At 38.4% G+C, this 15,557-nt stretch overlaps 1 protein-coding gene across 1 annotated transcript in view; it reads right to left on the bottom strand.

Annotated features, from left to right (window-relative positions):
• Positions 1-2,438: 2,438 nt before the first annotated feature.
• Pkp2 (plakophilin 2) overlaps positions 2,439-15,557 on the bottom strand; it is a 76,290-nt gene continuing 63,171 nt past the window's right edge. The window contains exons 10-13 of the mRNA XM_005334033.5: positions 11,132-11,285; positions 6,616-6,805; positions 4,051-4,138; positions 2,439-3,911 (exon numbers count right to left, since the gene is read on the bottom strand). Coding sequence (XP_005334090.1) covers positions 3,843-3,911; positions 4,051-4,138; positions 6,616-6,805; positions 11,132-11,285 — 501 coding nt within the window. The 3' untranslated portion in view covers positions 2,439-3,842. The remainder of the gene's footprint in view (positions 3,912-4,050; positions 4,139-6,615; positions 6,806-11,131; positions 11,286-15,557) is intronic.

The raw sequence follows: 15,557 nt of genomic DNA, 5'->3' as shown, positions 1-15,557 counted from the left end.
TTGCAAAAAGAAATTCAAGAGATGAATTAAAAAAGAAAAGCAGAGACCTCTAAGGAACTCCAAATTATTTAGCTAGAATTTATTGAGTACATACTGCCAGGCACTGTTTTACATGGTCTGTATTTATTAAAAGTTAATCCTCAGAACAACGCAGTGAGATGAATGCTACCATCACTTACATATCATAGGCAAGGAAAACTCAGGCTCAGTAAGAATAAGAAATCCCAGCTAAGAAGAGACAAATTACAATTTGAACTCAGCCTGGCTGTTTAGTCAGTCCTCTTAGATGTGATGCAATACTGTAGTCATTTCTCTCCAAAGAGCAAAGCCAAAGAGATCCACCCCCCCAGTTCATCAGCATGGAGACATGAGTTTTTCACTGGGTTTGCAGGAGACCCCCAGAGAGGACTGGCTTCATATAGATCCTCTGCACTTTCTAGCTGTGACTTTGGGAATGGGACTCAATGCCTGTTTCAGGGTTTTCCCATGGATAAAGAAAATCTGTACTTTATGGGGAGGCTGTGAGGAGGACTCAGCATTTCCCACCTTATCCAAAGCTAGGCTCACAGAAACTTCCACCTGTTGACCTGGCACTGTGTCAGAATAAGACTGCCATCTTCCACACAGAGATCTTCCAGAGAACACAAAGTGCTAAGTGGGATGCCTTCTCCAGGCTAAATACTGCTGGACTTTAACTGAGTCTCAAAGGCTATGGTTTTCAGAACGCCTTCCCTTCTGCTCAGACTTTAAACAGCTCTTATGCTACCATATGGCATTTGGATCTCTGTTTCCTAAACATGGTATCACAAAAAGAATTTTCCTGAGAGACCTTAAAAGGTTGAATTTATTTCATAAGTGGTGAAACTGTCAGGAACACTGTTAAACTAAAAAAGTTAACCTTAGAGCCAAGTTTTATTTTAAAATTTTGTTTCTTTTCTTGCACAATAAATACTTCAATGCAACAGTCACTGAATCTTAAAAAGGACCAGTTAGAGGTCTTGTTGGGTATTTAGTTCTATGTGTAATTGTTTCTCTGCTTTCACATTAATAAGAACTGGGTCTCTTTTGACGCAAGAAGATACTTTAAGGAGGACTTGACCAGATGCTTTCTAAATTCCTTCCTAATCCCACGATTATGTGATTTGAGGTTTCTTCTGCAATTTTGTTCGAAGTACATATACCAAAGTCCTCCTCATTACAATGCAGTGTTTATTACATATTTATTTAGAAGAAATCTCACTACCTATAGTGTCTGTAAATTCCTAAACATGTTCAATTTTCTGTTTTATGTGAGGAATTGCTTCTTCAGAGAGTGGTAAAATTGGTTTTAAAGTGGTTTTTCTCCTCCTGCTTATTTTCCCACTGGACATGTTAATCCCCTCTTTATCTTGTCAGATAACCCTTTGGTTATTTCCATCAGGTAGAAACAGATGTTTCCAGTAATGGAATCTAAGGTGGCAACTACCCATATTCCAAAAGACCATTAAGAATTATCGACATAGAATCAACCCTTTGGAATTCTTAGTAAAATAAATAAGAAAGCCTGTTAGTTCCTTTGATGGCATGGGCATAATCAGGGACATACAGAAAAAGAAAAAAGAGCTTTGTATATAGACCTATGGTCCAAACTGATATTCACTCATATAAGGATTTCCCTCAAAGGTGTTCACAAATAGTAAAGGAGGGAAATGTTTGCAAACAGAGGGACAAAGCAGGATATGAGGATCAAATATAGCCCGTCTTTTCATGGACACAGACCCCTTCAACATATTAAATCTAACAATAGCCAGCACGTTTGTATGTTTCCATTTTTATATAGTTTAGTTACTAGCTAGTCCTGTATTCTTACAGGATGTTTCTTTTTTTTTTTCTTCATTTTTTCTTTTTAAAATATCTTTATTTATTTATTTTTATGTGGTGCTAAGGATTGAATCCAGGGCCTCATGCATACAAGGCAAGTGCTTTTTACCACTGGGCTACAACCCCAGCCCTTACAGGTTGTTCCTTGATAAAGAATTTAGGACTCTAATTAGGAAAGAAATAGTAATAATAAGAAGATATTTAAAAGTAATTGAAGTTTACAAGGTCAAATCCTCGACTCTCCTGTCATATAGAAAGGTAAACAAATCATATACATATAAATACCTATGCAGGCAATGTTATTTTTGCCTCATTCTGTATTTAGTATTATTAAGGTCTCTATTAATGCTCCCCAAAACACAGGAACTTTTGAACATACATCAATTACCTGGAGAAATAAACTCCAAATGCTTATTGTTAGAAATCTGGAAAAGAGATATAAATTCTCTCTTATAGTATTTAAAAAATGGACATCTAAATAATTTCAGTTTGACCTGAGTTAGTAACCTAGTAGTCTTCACTGAGTTGTAACAGTCAAAAAAATGTTTAAGTTACAAATATAAAGACTTACATACACATTTTAATTGGAAATAAGAATTTATTTTCTATTACATTTTTTTTTTCCTGGCCAAAATGATCCGAAGGAGTCTTCTCTTACTTTTTTATGACAAACATTGTTAGACTTTTCCAAAGCAACAAAATATAACAGAATTATAGCCTTGAAGACTAATTCTCTGAATGTTTTAATCACAGCCCATTTAAAACAACATTTTGTGCAGATTTACTTTACTAGACATGATTAGCCTTCTAAGCACTGATTAGTCAGTGCTTCTCAAGTCGCTTCTGGATGGCCTTGACATCTTCTCAGTTCTCCTCAACCTCTTCACTTTTTTCCTCTAGAGTTTTCTTGGCTTAAGATAATGGCCTGAGGAAGATCACAGAAGACTTAGTGGTTTTGTGCTAGTTTTTAAATGTTGGACAAAGTTGGGCTGCTTGATAGTGACTCATTAGAGCTGTTTCAGTGCCCAAAGCTGGCCCAGCAGTCTAAGGGATCCCTGTGGTTCCTCTTAGAACTCAGGAGTGGAGTCCATTCTTCCACCAGCCCAATGCAGTGGCTGAAAAAGCACAGGAAATAGATGGTACCGAATGCCACTAGTTAGAAGAAATTTGCATTTAATAGTGGTGTTGTAGGCAAAGTATTTCCTTTAGCAAAAATCTCATTTACTTAGCACTTAGGGAGAACACTGGATTTTATAACCTTAGTTACCTATCTTTATGGAAAAAAAAATCTTAAATTTGGTATACTCACTTCCTCTCAATTTCTTTCTTTTATAGTCAGTCATATGTGCTTTGTAATCTAAACTTCTTAAATTCATTTAAAATCAGGGTGGGGGGAAAAAAACCCAAGAGGATAAAAATAAGCTCAAAGTAAACAAACAATTTTGCCATTACACTTTCTTCTGGATAACTCTGCAAATATTTCTTGCATTTCTGATCTGTTTCAATACTGCAGAATAATACACTTGTGGCTCAATGATGAAGCAATGTGAAGATGAATGATAAAAACTGGAAACCAGAAAAGGAATACAAGTGTAAATCAAACTTTTAAAATTCTAGTAATACAACAGCTTCTTTCCTTATGTATTCTGTTAACTGCCACATGAATTCACATTTTGGTTCTAGAAGGCCACGCACCATAGGCCTGGATAACCAAGATGGCTTTTGTAGAGGGTAACGCAGAACTGGTTGCCATTATCTCCTGGTGGAGCACTTGCAAAAATCTCCTGGAAGCCTACCAAAATTATGTCCTGATTATTTGTTTTCTGCATTCTGGGGACCATGGAAATAGAAAAGGATAGAAACATGGCATGCTTTTTGAGGTTTCTTGGGCTGGGTTGTAGAAAAATAGGTGTTTTCCTTTGGGGCTTTTTGCAGTTGAGTATAGTGAGGCTGAAATATCTGAGGTTAAGTTTTCATCCTCCTCAGTCTTTAAGGGAGTGGTAGGCTTTGGCAGTCCGGCTGTTGACGAAATCTGTCTTCTTAAACTGAGCCTTTGGAAAAAACAGACAGAAACATGAAAGGCAACACAATTCTCACATAAGAAAATGCAGTTTTCTAGTGGTTTAGTGCCAGGCAGGTCACGGTCACCTGGCTCTGTAACTGCGACATGCTGGCCGTCAGCGTTCTTACCTTCTTGTAGGCGTTGTGGAGCTCCGTGTGTGCCCACAGAGAATACAGCAGCACAGAGGCAGCCTTGCTGGCTTTGCTGGGGGCATAGCTGGAAAGAAAAGCACAGGGCAAGATGTGTGAGGGGGTTTGGATGTTGCCTTCCCATATTCTGTGTTTTCAATCACTGCTTTGGCAGCCAAAGGAGGTGGCTGAGAATGGGAGATGATGCACCACTCTTGCTCTCTATTTGTGGTGCTGGGATGGAACCCAGGGCCCCACACACTCTAGTCTAGTGCTCTGTCACTGAGCGCCTCCCAGCCCTTACCTTTAGTTGTTATTTTAATCTTTTTAAACCACTAGGGCTGTGCTAATAATAAGTATTTTATAGAGAAAATTCCTAATACTTATAAGGAATACATCCGTAGACATGTTACAAATCCTTGAATTTACTAATAGAATACAATTTACATTTGTATATTTATGATATGTATTTATTAAACATCAATGTAGGAATGTACGACTGGATATACATACATACCTCATAGACTCAGTGGCTGTTAATTAATAAAAGAAATTCTTGTGGCAGCACTTGTTAAAATGGTTTCAGAATCACTTTATGTCTTAGAATAAATGGAGAACTCGTGACTGTTTTAAATCCAAGTCACCACTGAAGTTGACACTGATATTTGTTTTTGATGTTCCCTTTTAAATGTAACCTCAATTTCCTATATCTGACCAAAGATCAGTGCCTTCTTGGATCTCTTTCTCTCCCAACACCTCATTAGTACATGGTTGAATTTTCTTTTTTTTTCTTTTATTTTTTTTGAATTTTCTTTTTTTAAACAAAGAAACAAAGGTTATGTTTTTTTTCTGTCCCTCTTCCACATCACAGGAGTTGTAAACATGCAAGCAAGAATCCAGAAAGCCAGGCTGTGGGGAGAGGAGCACGCTGAGGTCAATCATCAGCTGAAATCCTTGCTCCTTCCTGCCAGCCCTGATTTTTAGTACGTGATAACTGAATATAAATAAATCCATGAAAGCTATGAGTCTCTCATACCCCAAACCATAAAAAGTTCTTAAATTGCAGGGTGGTTATATTTATAAAGTTTGTTTAAAAGTTGGTTGTTTGGCACTTGGGAACTCGTTTATCCAAAGGTGTAATGTTGTAGATGATAATGAGTTCCCAGGCTAGCTCATTAATGATAGGTCAGATATTTAACACTCAATTGGGAAAGAACAGCAGGAAAAACAGAATGCCTGTTGATTTTTTTTTTTTTGAGAGGTCATGTGAGGACCCACTCATAAGCAGACCTTCAGGGCAACACACAAGTGACAGTAGTACATCCCCCTAACTTGCTAAGCTATTAGAAGTGTCCAAAAGTGATGTTGTATTCCTAAGGGCAACAACTATTATATCCGAATACTCAATTAATTAAAATCATACTACCTTAGTATGTATTTACCACCTGAGGGAGGTTTGCTTAGAGTTTAAGTGTCAACTTGGAAGAGTTGTTTCTGTTTTGTAGTAATAATTCATTTTTTTTCCCACAAAGGTAACTGCTACCTGTCAGGCTCTGGGAAGAGGTGAATGCTCTCTGTTTTTTGGGAAATGATATTCAAGCCAGGGCTCCAGGCTTGTTTTTGATCACCTGGCTCTGTGATACTTTTTCCTCGTGAGCTTTGCCAGAGGCAGGCTGCAGAGCCTTGGGCAGGGAGGCACTGGAGGGGATGACTGCTCATTCCTGGATATCCCAGACCCCCGTTCTCACCTCCATATGGCTGAACACACATTGGTCCACTACAGGTAAAGTCTGTTTACTAATTAAAATTAGGCAATAATGACATTTTTTTCCCCTGGTTATTTACAAAGATAACTTATAAGGCTGGGGATGTAGCTCAGTGGTAGGGTATTTCCCTAACATGTACCAGGCCCTGGGTTTAAACTCTAGCATTAAAAAAGAAAAAAAAAATCTTGTATTTGTAGGAAGATAACAAGTCAAACAATTCTGAGAGAATTGTATGAAGAGAAAGAGACAATAGTTTTTATGTTCCTTCCCATCCATCACTCTAAATTAACGAATAGTAATAATTCAGTTATACCCAGAATTAGGAATGGGAGATGATTTACAGGATTGGGACTTCTATTTGCAAAAAGGGAATCAGATGTGGAAGGGATGTGACGGGGAAAACTGAGAAAGCAAAAATTTCTTGGCAGCTGCCATCCACTGCTCTCACTGCTCAGTCTAAGCTGCCACAGGATCCAACCTTGCCTCTGCTTCTCTTAGATCACAGTGGTGGTGCTGGGGAACGAATTCATGAGGTCGATACAATGCTGGAATACACTGCCAAGAGAAGGTATAGAGTTTGGCCCTCTCTTGATGGTTAGAGGAGAATGGACAACCATGTGGGTTGGCTGATTCAGTTCTTCACTTGCCTCATCACTGGACAGTCTGGGCCAGTTTTGTGATTGTGTTTGTAGCCATTCTGCCTGTGGTACTCATCAAAGGCACATTCACAACTAGAATACTTACACTGGGGAGGTGGTAGGGAAGCGGGAGACTGATGGGCAGATACTGAAGGACTTACGCGTCGCCTGCGCTGATGGTCATGATTTTCTGCAGGCCCCCTGTGTTCAGAAGGTCTCGTGCATTCTGGTAACTGTTTTGGATTATGTTGTTGAGGGTGTAACAGGCGGAGGCTGTAGTTTCAATGAGAAGGTCATTACTTGGGACTGTGTCGGGAATTATAGACACCAAATCGGGTAAGGTTTCTTTGGCTACAAGATGACAGAAAAGACACTTGATTAGGAAGATTTTTCTTAATCCCAAGATCCTAATACATTTTGAGTAAAAGACATTAAAAAAAAAAAAGGAAACACAGTTCCTCAACAAATAAGAAGTAACTTTTCTAATAATCAAATTTAAACATTTGAAGATGTTCCATGCTCAGCTTATTGAGAATTTTTTCACAAAGTAATTTGTCAAAAGTGACAAGAATCTAAAAATTTTCATATTCTTCAATTCAGTAATTCCACTTCGGGGAATACACCTGAGAGACTCACTTTAAAAATAGAAAAAGTTTTCTGCAGTGATCTTTCTGATTGTATTATATATGAGTGAAAAATTATAAAAGCCTAAATAGCCAAATAACAGGAATATGATTAGCTAAAATATACATGTAAAGAACCCTATACATTCCAAAACACATCTGTTAAGCATGTATAACAGGAAAATGTTTGTATTAATATTCTATGTGAAATATCAGGACTTATGGGTATACCTGATTCTATAAAAGAAAACATATGAGAACTACACTAAAATGTTAATAAAAACTGTTTTTACAATAGTATTAATGAGAACCTAAATTTTGTTTCAAAAATTATCTGTACTTCCCAGAGGTTTTTCTTTTCTTTTCTTTCTTTCTTTCTTTTTTTTTTTTTTTTTGGTGGGGATGGTACTAGGGATTGAACTCAAAACACTGAGCCACATCCTCAGCCCTATTTTGTATTTTATATAGAGGCAGGGTCTCACTGAGTTGCTTAGCACCACACTTTTTCTGAGACTGGCTTTGAATTTGGGATCCTCCTGCCTTAGCCTCCCAATCCACTGGGATTATAGGCATGCATCAACACGTCTGGCTCAGAGGTTTTTCAATACTTAGATAAGCCACTATCTTAAAGAGAAATGAACAATTTTAAATATTCTTTTCCACCATCTGTGTAACTTCTTTGTTAGAATGTTAAGTTCAGCTTTTTTAAATAGTAGCAAGAGAGGTATTAATATTTGAAGATTTCACTATGATTTGTCCCAAGGTCTAAATATTTTGGGCAATATAAATAAATTTGTACTTAAATTTTGTAATAATTCTTTACACATATGTTTTCTTCTTTTTTCTCTAACTATTCAGGATCTCCTTTTCAAGACTGAGAGCATGTTTTTGTAGCTCATGCTATTCCCCACAGCTCCTTAATACAGTGTTGTGTTTATTATGGATGTGTAACAAATATCTTATTGTTCTTGTATTCATGTGGCACCTTGAACCATGTGTTTCTATTACTGGATTATAATTAGTTATGTGCCTGTCTGAATTTCAAGTGGGACTATGGGTTTCTTAACTACAACTACCTTTTTTTTCTGTGTTTCTAGCATCACTCATTATTCCTGAAACAGAGAGGTACTCAATAAAATGAGTACTCAATAAAATGAATGATATGTTGTCATTAGATCATGACCAGACCTGATTGGCAGGTAAGACATGCTTTCTGCTTAAAGGCCTAAACACTACTATGTCTAATCATCATGGCATAGTGTTAAAATCCCAGAGCTCAGCCTCTGGAGCCAGACTTCTTTAGTTTGAGTCCTGCTCTGGTACTTAATGACTCTGAGCCTTAACAAGCTACTTATCTTCTTAGTGTTGCATTTCCCTAATTTGTACATTAGGTATCATAACAGTATCTATTTCACAGTTTTTTTTTTCTTTTCTTTTTTTAGGGAATTAGTGAGCTACTGTGTATTAACTGTGCCCTGCCCACAGTAAGCTCTAAATAGATGCTTGTTATTATCAGAAGCTTTCTCTTTTTTTTTTTCAGTTTTCAGTGGACACAACATCTTTATTTTATTTATTTTTTATGTGGTGCTGAGGATGGAACCCAGCGCCCTACGCATGCCAAGCGAACACGTTACCGCTTGAGCCCTATGCCCAGCCCCAGCTTTCCTCCTTTCAATAAGTTAAACCACAGTATCAAAGACCTTGAGAACATGAACTTTCCTTTCACTGAATTTAGTTGAATAATATGGAGATAAGCCCAAGACCACTGCACAACAAACACCGGATCAATCTCTTTGAGGCTACAGCAATGGCAGCAGAGACCCAGGCTGTCTACTTGAGAACTTTGCCCACCTTCTCTTCCTTACTGTGCCATGAGTGTCCACCTCTGTAGATCAAAGTTAAGGTCAGAATTCAGGGTCATGGCTAAGGAGAAGTGGCAAATAAAGGAATTAGAATCTAACATTTTCTATCATGTTTATTTTTATTAGAAAATTCATACCACAAAAAAGTATGTGGCTCAAGCGGTAGCGTGCTCGCCTGGCATGTGTGCGGCCTGGGTTCGATCCTCAGCACCACATACCAACAAAGATGTTGTGTCCACTGAGAACTAAAAAATAAATATTAAAAAATTCTCTCTCTAAAAAAAAAAAATACGGGAGGGTGTATATCTATATCCATATCTACATTTTTCTTTCTCTCTCCCTCTCCACAAACACACACAGTAGATATCTATATATCTATATTCCAGAGTGGACTGTGGGCCTGGTAGATCTTTAATATTTGGATATCTGAAAACACTAATGTGAACTGGAATTGTTGAGATGTCTACCACTTACCAGGGCTTATACACACATTACTTAATTTGATCCTTGGAAAAACACCATGAGGCAGTAATTACTCATCTCCCTTGGTGTGCAGCAGTTAAGTGACTAGCTAAGGTGACATGGGTTGGCAAAGTAGTAACTTTGTGGCATGCAATCCATCTCTTCTCTCTGACATGTTGCCTATCTTCAAGTTTTTGAGAAAAAATGTTTCACTTTTTTTTTTTTCTGTAAACTCAAGTAAAATGTGATAACTTCATTCCAGGTTGGCACATGGAAAGTTCCCTGGCATAGAAATCTCTCATGAGAAACTCAAAGGATGTATTCTAACAGATTTTCACTCATTCTTGGCTATTAAAACTCAGAATCAAAATAATATGTTACATAAAACCAATATGGAATTTTAAAACAGTATTTATCTTGCTGAGATCTGTTCTCTCTTGTTCTTAGAGTGAGGCTTAGCAGTGTTACAACACCTTTCCAACATTTAGAGGACCAAAAACTCACAGCATTTCTGTCCCAAAGGTACGTGCAAATGTGCACAACAGTTATTTTCCTTGGCAATGTTCTAGAGATGGAGTCAATGTTTTATATGGGCAAAGGAAAAAAAAAAGCTAAAGGATAATATACCTCTATAGAAGCTAGCACAAAAGCCCACAAAAGGCAAATAGGAAGAGCACTTTCATAATTTTGAGAATGCCCATGGCAAGGCTTCTTTTAGATTCAGTGGAAATTTCCAGGCTCTCCTTATATTTATAATGGGCTTGAAACTATTGTACAAAACCTCCTGTCAAGTGTGCTGCTGGCTAGTCTTTAAAAATGATGTGACTAAACCACACAGCAGACTTCAATATCCCTGGGTTATTTGTGTGTGCAGATTCCAAAACTTAACCATTAAGAGAAACAAATAAAAATTTGCTTATAATTTTAGTGGACTTTTGTGAAAAACTGAATTTAGGTTGTTAGAAATGATCAACTTATGGAGCATTAGAAAGTATGCATAATTTTAGCATTGTCTTCCTTTTATCTCATTTTACATATTTTTACCGGATTTAACAAGCATTTATCCAATATTTCCTGGTATAAGCAAATGAATGAAAAATTATGTTATGATAACTTACCATCGTAATCATCATCATCAGAAATGCAGTCTTTCAAACAACAACAACAAAAGGCAACTAGGTTTCATTGTATCTATTCTAAAGACGTCTATGCCAAATCTGCCACATTCAGGTTCCTTTTGTCTTTTTCTTGTGATTACCTGTCTATTCTTTCCTTTTCCAGTCCAACACACTGCCAACCTTCTAAGGTAAACAACCACCGTGTATGTTTTCTTGATGTTCTAGAACAGTGGCGCGTAAGCAGGTCAAATGGGGAATATCCTGAACAATATCTACGTAATTTAAAAAGACTTCACTGAGAGGCATGGCTGAAGGATGAAAAATGTCAAACATCTTGCTTATCTAGTGAAATATTAGTACGGTTTAAAATTTCTCCTCTGTAAGTAATTAAAGCAAACTAAAAGTCTGTGTATTAAGAGCAATCTAATTTGAGACCAGTAAGAAAGTCTGCCCTTGATGTTATATGGCACAAAAGCCAGACCTACTTACCACCTTCTGCCCTTTACTCACATTTCTAGTTCATCACTGCAAAAAGAATGTGATAGCAACAATGTCTTACTGCACTTATATTTTCAACATGTACCTATGACATGAGGCACTTTACCAACTCACCAATTTCATTCTGCAGAGAAAGATTCCGAGACAGATTCCTCAGGAGGGAGACTGCAGTCTTTTTCACGCTTGGATCACCAATGTGCAGCATCTTTCGGGTATGCTGGAGGCCATTTTCCTTCTGGACAACCGTCTGGGCTACTGATGTTGGCATCTGTTTTGTGAGATGTCCTATAAATGCTATTGCATTTGATTTCATAGTAATATTAAAGTTTTTTTTTGGTAGATTACTAGAAGATGTTTTAAAAACTAGAACTGTGGGGCTAAGAGCATAGCTCAGTGGTTATTTGCCCAGCAAATATGAGACCCTGGGTTTGCTCTTCTGCATGCAGAAAGTAAAAATAAGCAAATAAATAAGTAAACAAAAATATACATATATTGGAAAGTAAATAAACTAACTCCACTTAAGAGAGAAAGAGAGAGAGAGAGTGAGAGAGAGAGAGGGAGGAGGAGGGAGGAGGAGGGAGGGAGAGAGAGAGAGGGAGGGAGGGAGAGGGAGGGAGAGAAAGAGGGGGGAGTGGGAGAGAGAGAGGGAGGGAGGGAGGGAGGGAGGGAGAGAGAGAGAGAGAGAGAGAGAGAGAGAGAGAGAGAGAGAGAGAGAGAGAGAGAGTGTGTGTGTGTGTGTGTGTGTGTGACAGCTGGGCATGGTGGCGCACACCTGTAATCCCAATGGCTTGGGAGACTGAAGCAAAAGGACTGCAAATTCAAAGCCAGCCTCAGCAACTTATTGAGGCCCTAAACAACTCAGTGATATCCTGTCTCAAAACAAAATATTAAAAAGGATTGGGGATATACACTTTGGCACCAAAACAAAACCAAATAAAACAAAAAACTAGAACAGTGATAAAACCAGTCCGAAGATACTTTTTAAAAATTCTTATTAGGTTTTCAATCTAATTACCAGATAAAAACAGTTCATTCGATATTTTTAAATGAATGTTGGACTTGGTTAGCGATTATATTTTTCCCCATTTATATTTATAAATGCAATGGGTCTGTCCTTTCCTTTTCTTGTATTGCCCTTGTGGATTTGGTAGAATTCATCCACATAGCTGTTCATCAGCCACTCACTTTTGTGGTCACATGGAATCTGTGTTCTTCTAGACAGTCAACTGAGCAGAGAATACATTTTAAAGGGAGACGTCTTTGATTATCACTTCAACTTATTTACTGGTGAATGGCTTATTTATCTTTTCTGTTTCTTCTGGGCAGTTTACATATCTCAATAAGCTTATTCATTTCCAAATAAAATCCAGTTTATTCTGAAAGGGATGTTTGGCTTTTAAAGAAAGGAATGTATTGCTTATTAGGTTAATCTGTAATTCTTGGCTTGGCTTTGAATCAACATGTACAAGTGGCTGGTTGAGATCCAGGTCCACTGGAGGCAACTCGGATTTGGAATTGGGTTGGCAATCACCTTTAAGAGGTTCTAAATATTGAATAGTCTCTTCCTATCATCAACAAACCTCTAATTCAGGCCTTGGTTTGTGTTTGTGACTTCATATTAGACTTCAAATCTATTTGAAGTTACTTTGGGGCTTCCACACCAAAAATTCGCATAACATTTTTCAGCCTGCTGTTTGTCTCATCTAAACACTGTGTGCCCCCTGCCCTCAGCTGAATTCCTCTTTTTCTTATATTTCTCCACTCCATCTTATACAGGGGGTTCTTAATATAGAGTCCAGGATAAGCTACAGGGAGAGGATGGGATATCCCTAAAACTATTCTTGTGTTTATATTTGACATTCTCAGGGAAATAGTGCATAACTTTCTTTAGATTCTCAGAGTGTATACAACTCAAGCATGTTTAATTACCACTGTTTCAAAATGTTTGTTCTACTGTTGGATGAATCACAATTTGTCTTTCACTAACTTGCAGAACTTTCTCTTAGACTATTTGATGTTCTCTGGGAGGAATCCACCTCCCCCCGCCATAGCCATCCAGGGAGGAAGCTATTCAGTCTGTACAACTCCCCTGTATCAGGTTGAGAGACAGACTGGGCATTCCTCTCTCTTCCTAATGGCCTGTCTAGATGGCTGTTTCTTCCCTATAGGCAGAAGCCCTGCTCTTCTCAGTTACTCCATCCAACTCGGACATTGTGAGGAATTCTCTCTGGAGGCTCTGGAGCCTGGTGCACAGCCCTTTCCACCTCTTATCCATGCACAGTTCCCAGACTTCCCCAAAGTCACTGACTTTCATCTTCTGTATTTATCAGCTGCTTGCTCTGGTGGATCACACAGATCCTGTGCTCACCCAGAGATACACTGCCTCTGGAAACATAAACCTGGCAATGCTATGTGCTGAACACACCTTCCCATCCTTGCTCTCCCTCCCTAACGTGTTTCTCTTCAGCCTCATCAAGAACCTGAGCCAAGGGCATCACTCAGTAGTAGAGCGCCTGCCTAGCACATGTGAGCCCCAGGGTTTGGTCTCCAGCATGCCCCTCAAAACCCTCCAGTCCTTTTATCCCAACTTTCATTTCTCACACCTTAAATCATCAATCCTCCCCTGTCTTATCTTTCTTATTTACATTGGGTACATGGACCATCACATCAAATGTTACCTTTCCAATAACCTCAACATGCTTCTCATTCTAGCTTCCATTTCACCCTTTTGCCAAGACTGCAATTTGGGGTTCCTTTAGCTTTTTGTCATTTCTGATTTTATATTACCAAACATTGCTAGAGCAAATAGTGCATTTTCACACTGGTACTTCTGCAAATGTATGGTCTCCAGTCTCCATTGGGAACTCAAATGTTGCTGGTCAACCTGCTGTTTTCTTAAACACCAGTGGGGATTTCAAAGCCTTGTATTAGAGTGATCCTTCTACAGCTTAATCTGATTATAGTCCACCTCAGGCTTAACCTTTCCATGACCCTCCACTGCCTTCAGAAGTTTGTGCAGGTCTCTCGGTATGGCCCACACAGCCCATCGCCTGGCACCTTCCTCACCACTACTCCTAGTCCTCCAGGTTACAACTCTTCTAAGCTGTGTCTCCTCCTAGTAGACCACATACACCTTGAAAACAGGGAGCCTCAGTTTCTCTCTGGGCATAAGTATGCTTTCCTGAAAGTCAAAGAGATCAAAGTTTGGTTGCATTCTGAACTACAATGCTGATAAGACAAATACTGGTTTATTGTTTCACAATTTTATTCAAAACAGAGAGCAGGCGTCTGTGTAACTCCACTAATATTAAAAGCGAATATGGGTTTTGAAGTAAAGACTGAATAACATTTTTGTTCCTTATAAGAATGTTTTTTTCCTACGGGGATAGGTAATTGAAGATTAGCCATACAATGAGCTATCCTGGAGAAGTTTAATCATTCGATGATCAGTGCAAAGAATATAAGCTTAAGGCAAAGAATATAAGCTCAGTTCAAATATTTTTTATAGAATCCATAAATATGTAACCTGGCATAAAAATACATGGAAAGGGGAATAAATTTTTACCATTTTATGCATTTTTTACTTTGCTAGTATAAAGTAAGTGCATGTGGAAAGAAAATCAACTCTTTATTTTGTAGTTGAATTTGCACAATAGAAAGCACAGATGTCCTTTTAATTTCCTTTCCTTTTTTTGCAGTACTGGTAATTGAACCCAGGGCCTCGTGCACACTAGCCAGTGATCTACCACTGAGCTACATCCCCAGCCCTACAGATGTCCTTTCTAATTCCTTGCTGCAGTAGACATATGTTGTTTTTGACTCCCCAGCATTTATTCCTCCTTCATTTGGTGATAACATTCTGGTTTTCCATTAGAGAACCACTTCTTTACCATTTTCGTTCATATTGTACAAGTGGCCGTGATCCAGTTCTGCCCAAATTCAAGACCCTGGCACATTACCCAGACGTGGCCAACCAACCTCATAACCTCATGCCTACGGGTCCTGGATAAAGAGACTCAAATCAGGTCAGTTTTTTTTTGGTTTTTTTGTTTTTTTTTTTTTGTGGTGCTAGTGATTGAATCCAGAGCCCTGTGGATGTGAGGCAAACACTCTACCAACTGAGCTATATCCCTTGCCCTCTCTCAGTTCTTAATAGAGCAACTGGGAAAATAGTTTCTTCTTATGGGACAGCAGGCTGGTAAAATGTAAGCCTGAAATAATTCCTAGTTATCTTTGTTACCACATGGGTAGGGCCTTTGAGAACAAAACCAATAGAGGGAAATAGAACCCAGAGGTGGAAAAAGCCATAATCGTCACTGGAGTACCAAAGTCTAGTCAAGACAGAAGAAGACCTGTCCTGAACTTTTTCACTTCCAAGAGCCAACAAATTCTACTTTTTTTTCCCCCTGAAGTCTGTTTAAGGCAGGATTCTGCGACCTATAACTGAAAAAGCACTGAGCAACACAAATATATTTATTAAGTCTTGCACTTACAGTCTGACCTCCTGTTACAGAAGCTGAGCGGGACTGAAGGTCCTGGA

Source organism: Ictidomys tridecemlineatus, chromosome 6, assembly GCF_052094955.1.
Source record: "Ictidomys tridecemlineatus isolate mIctTri1 chromosome 6, mIctTri1.hap1, whole genome shotgun sequence".
NCBI classification, from domain to species: domain Eukaryota; kingdom Metazoa; phylum Chordata; class Mammalia; order Rodentia; family Sciuridae; genus Ictidomys; species Ictidomys tridecemlineatus.
Note: the sequence above shows the minus strand (reverse complement) of the source record. Positions and strands in the feature narration are given on the sequence as shown.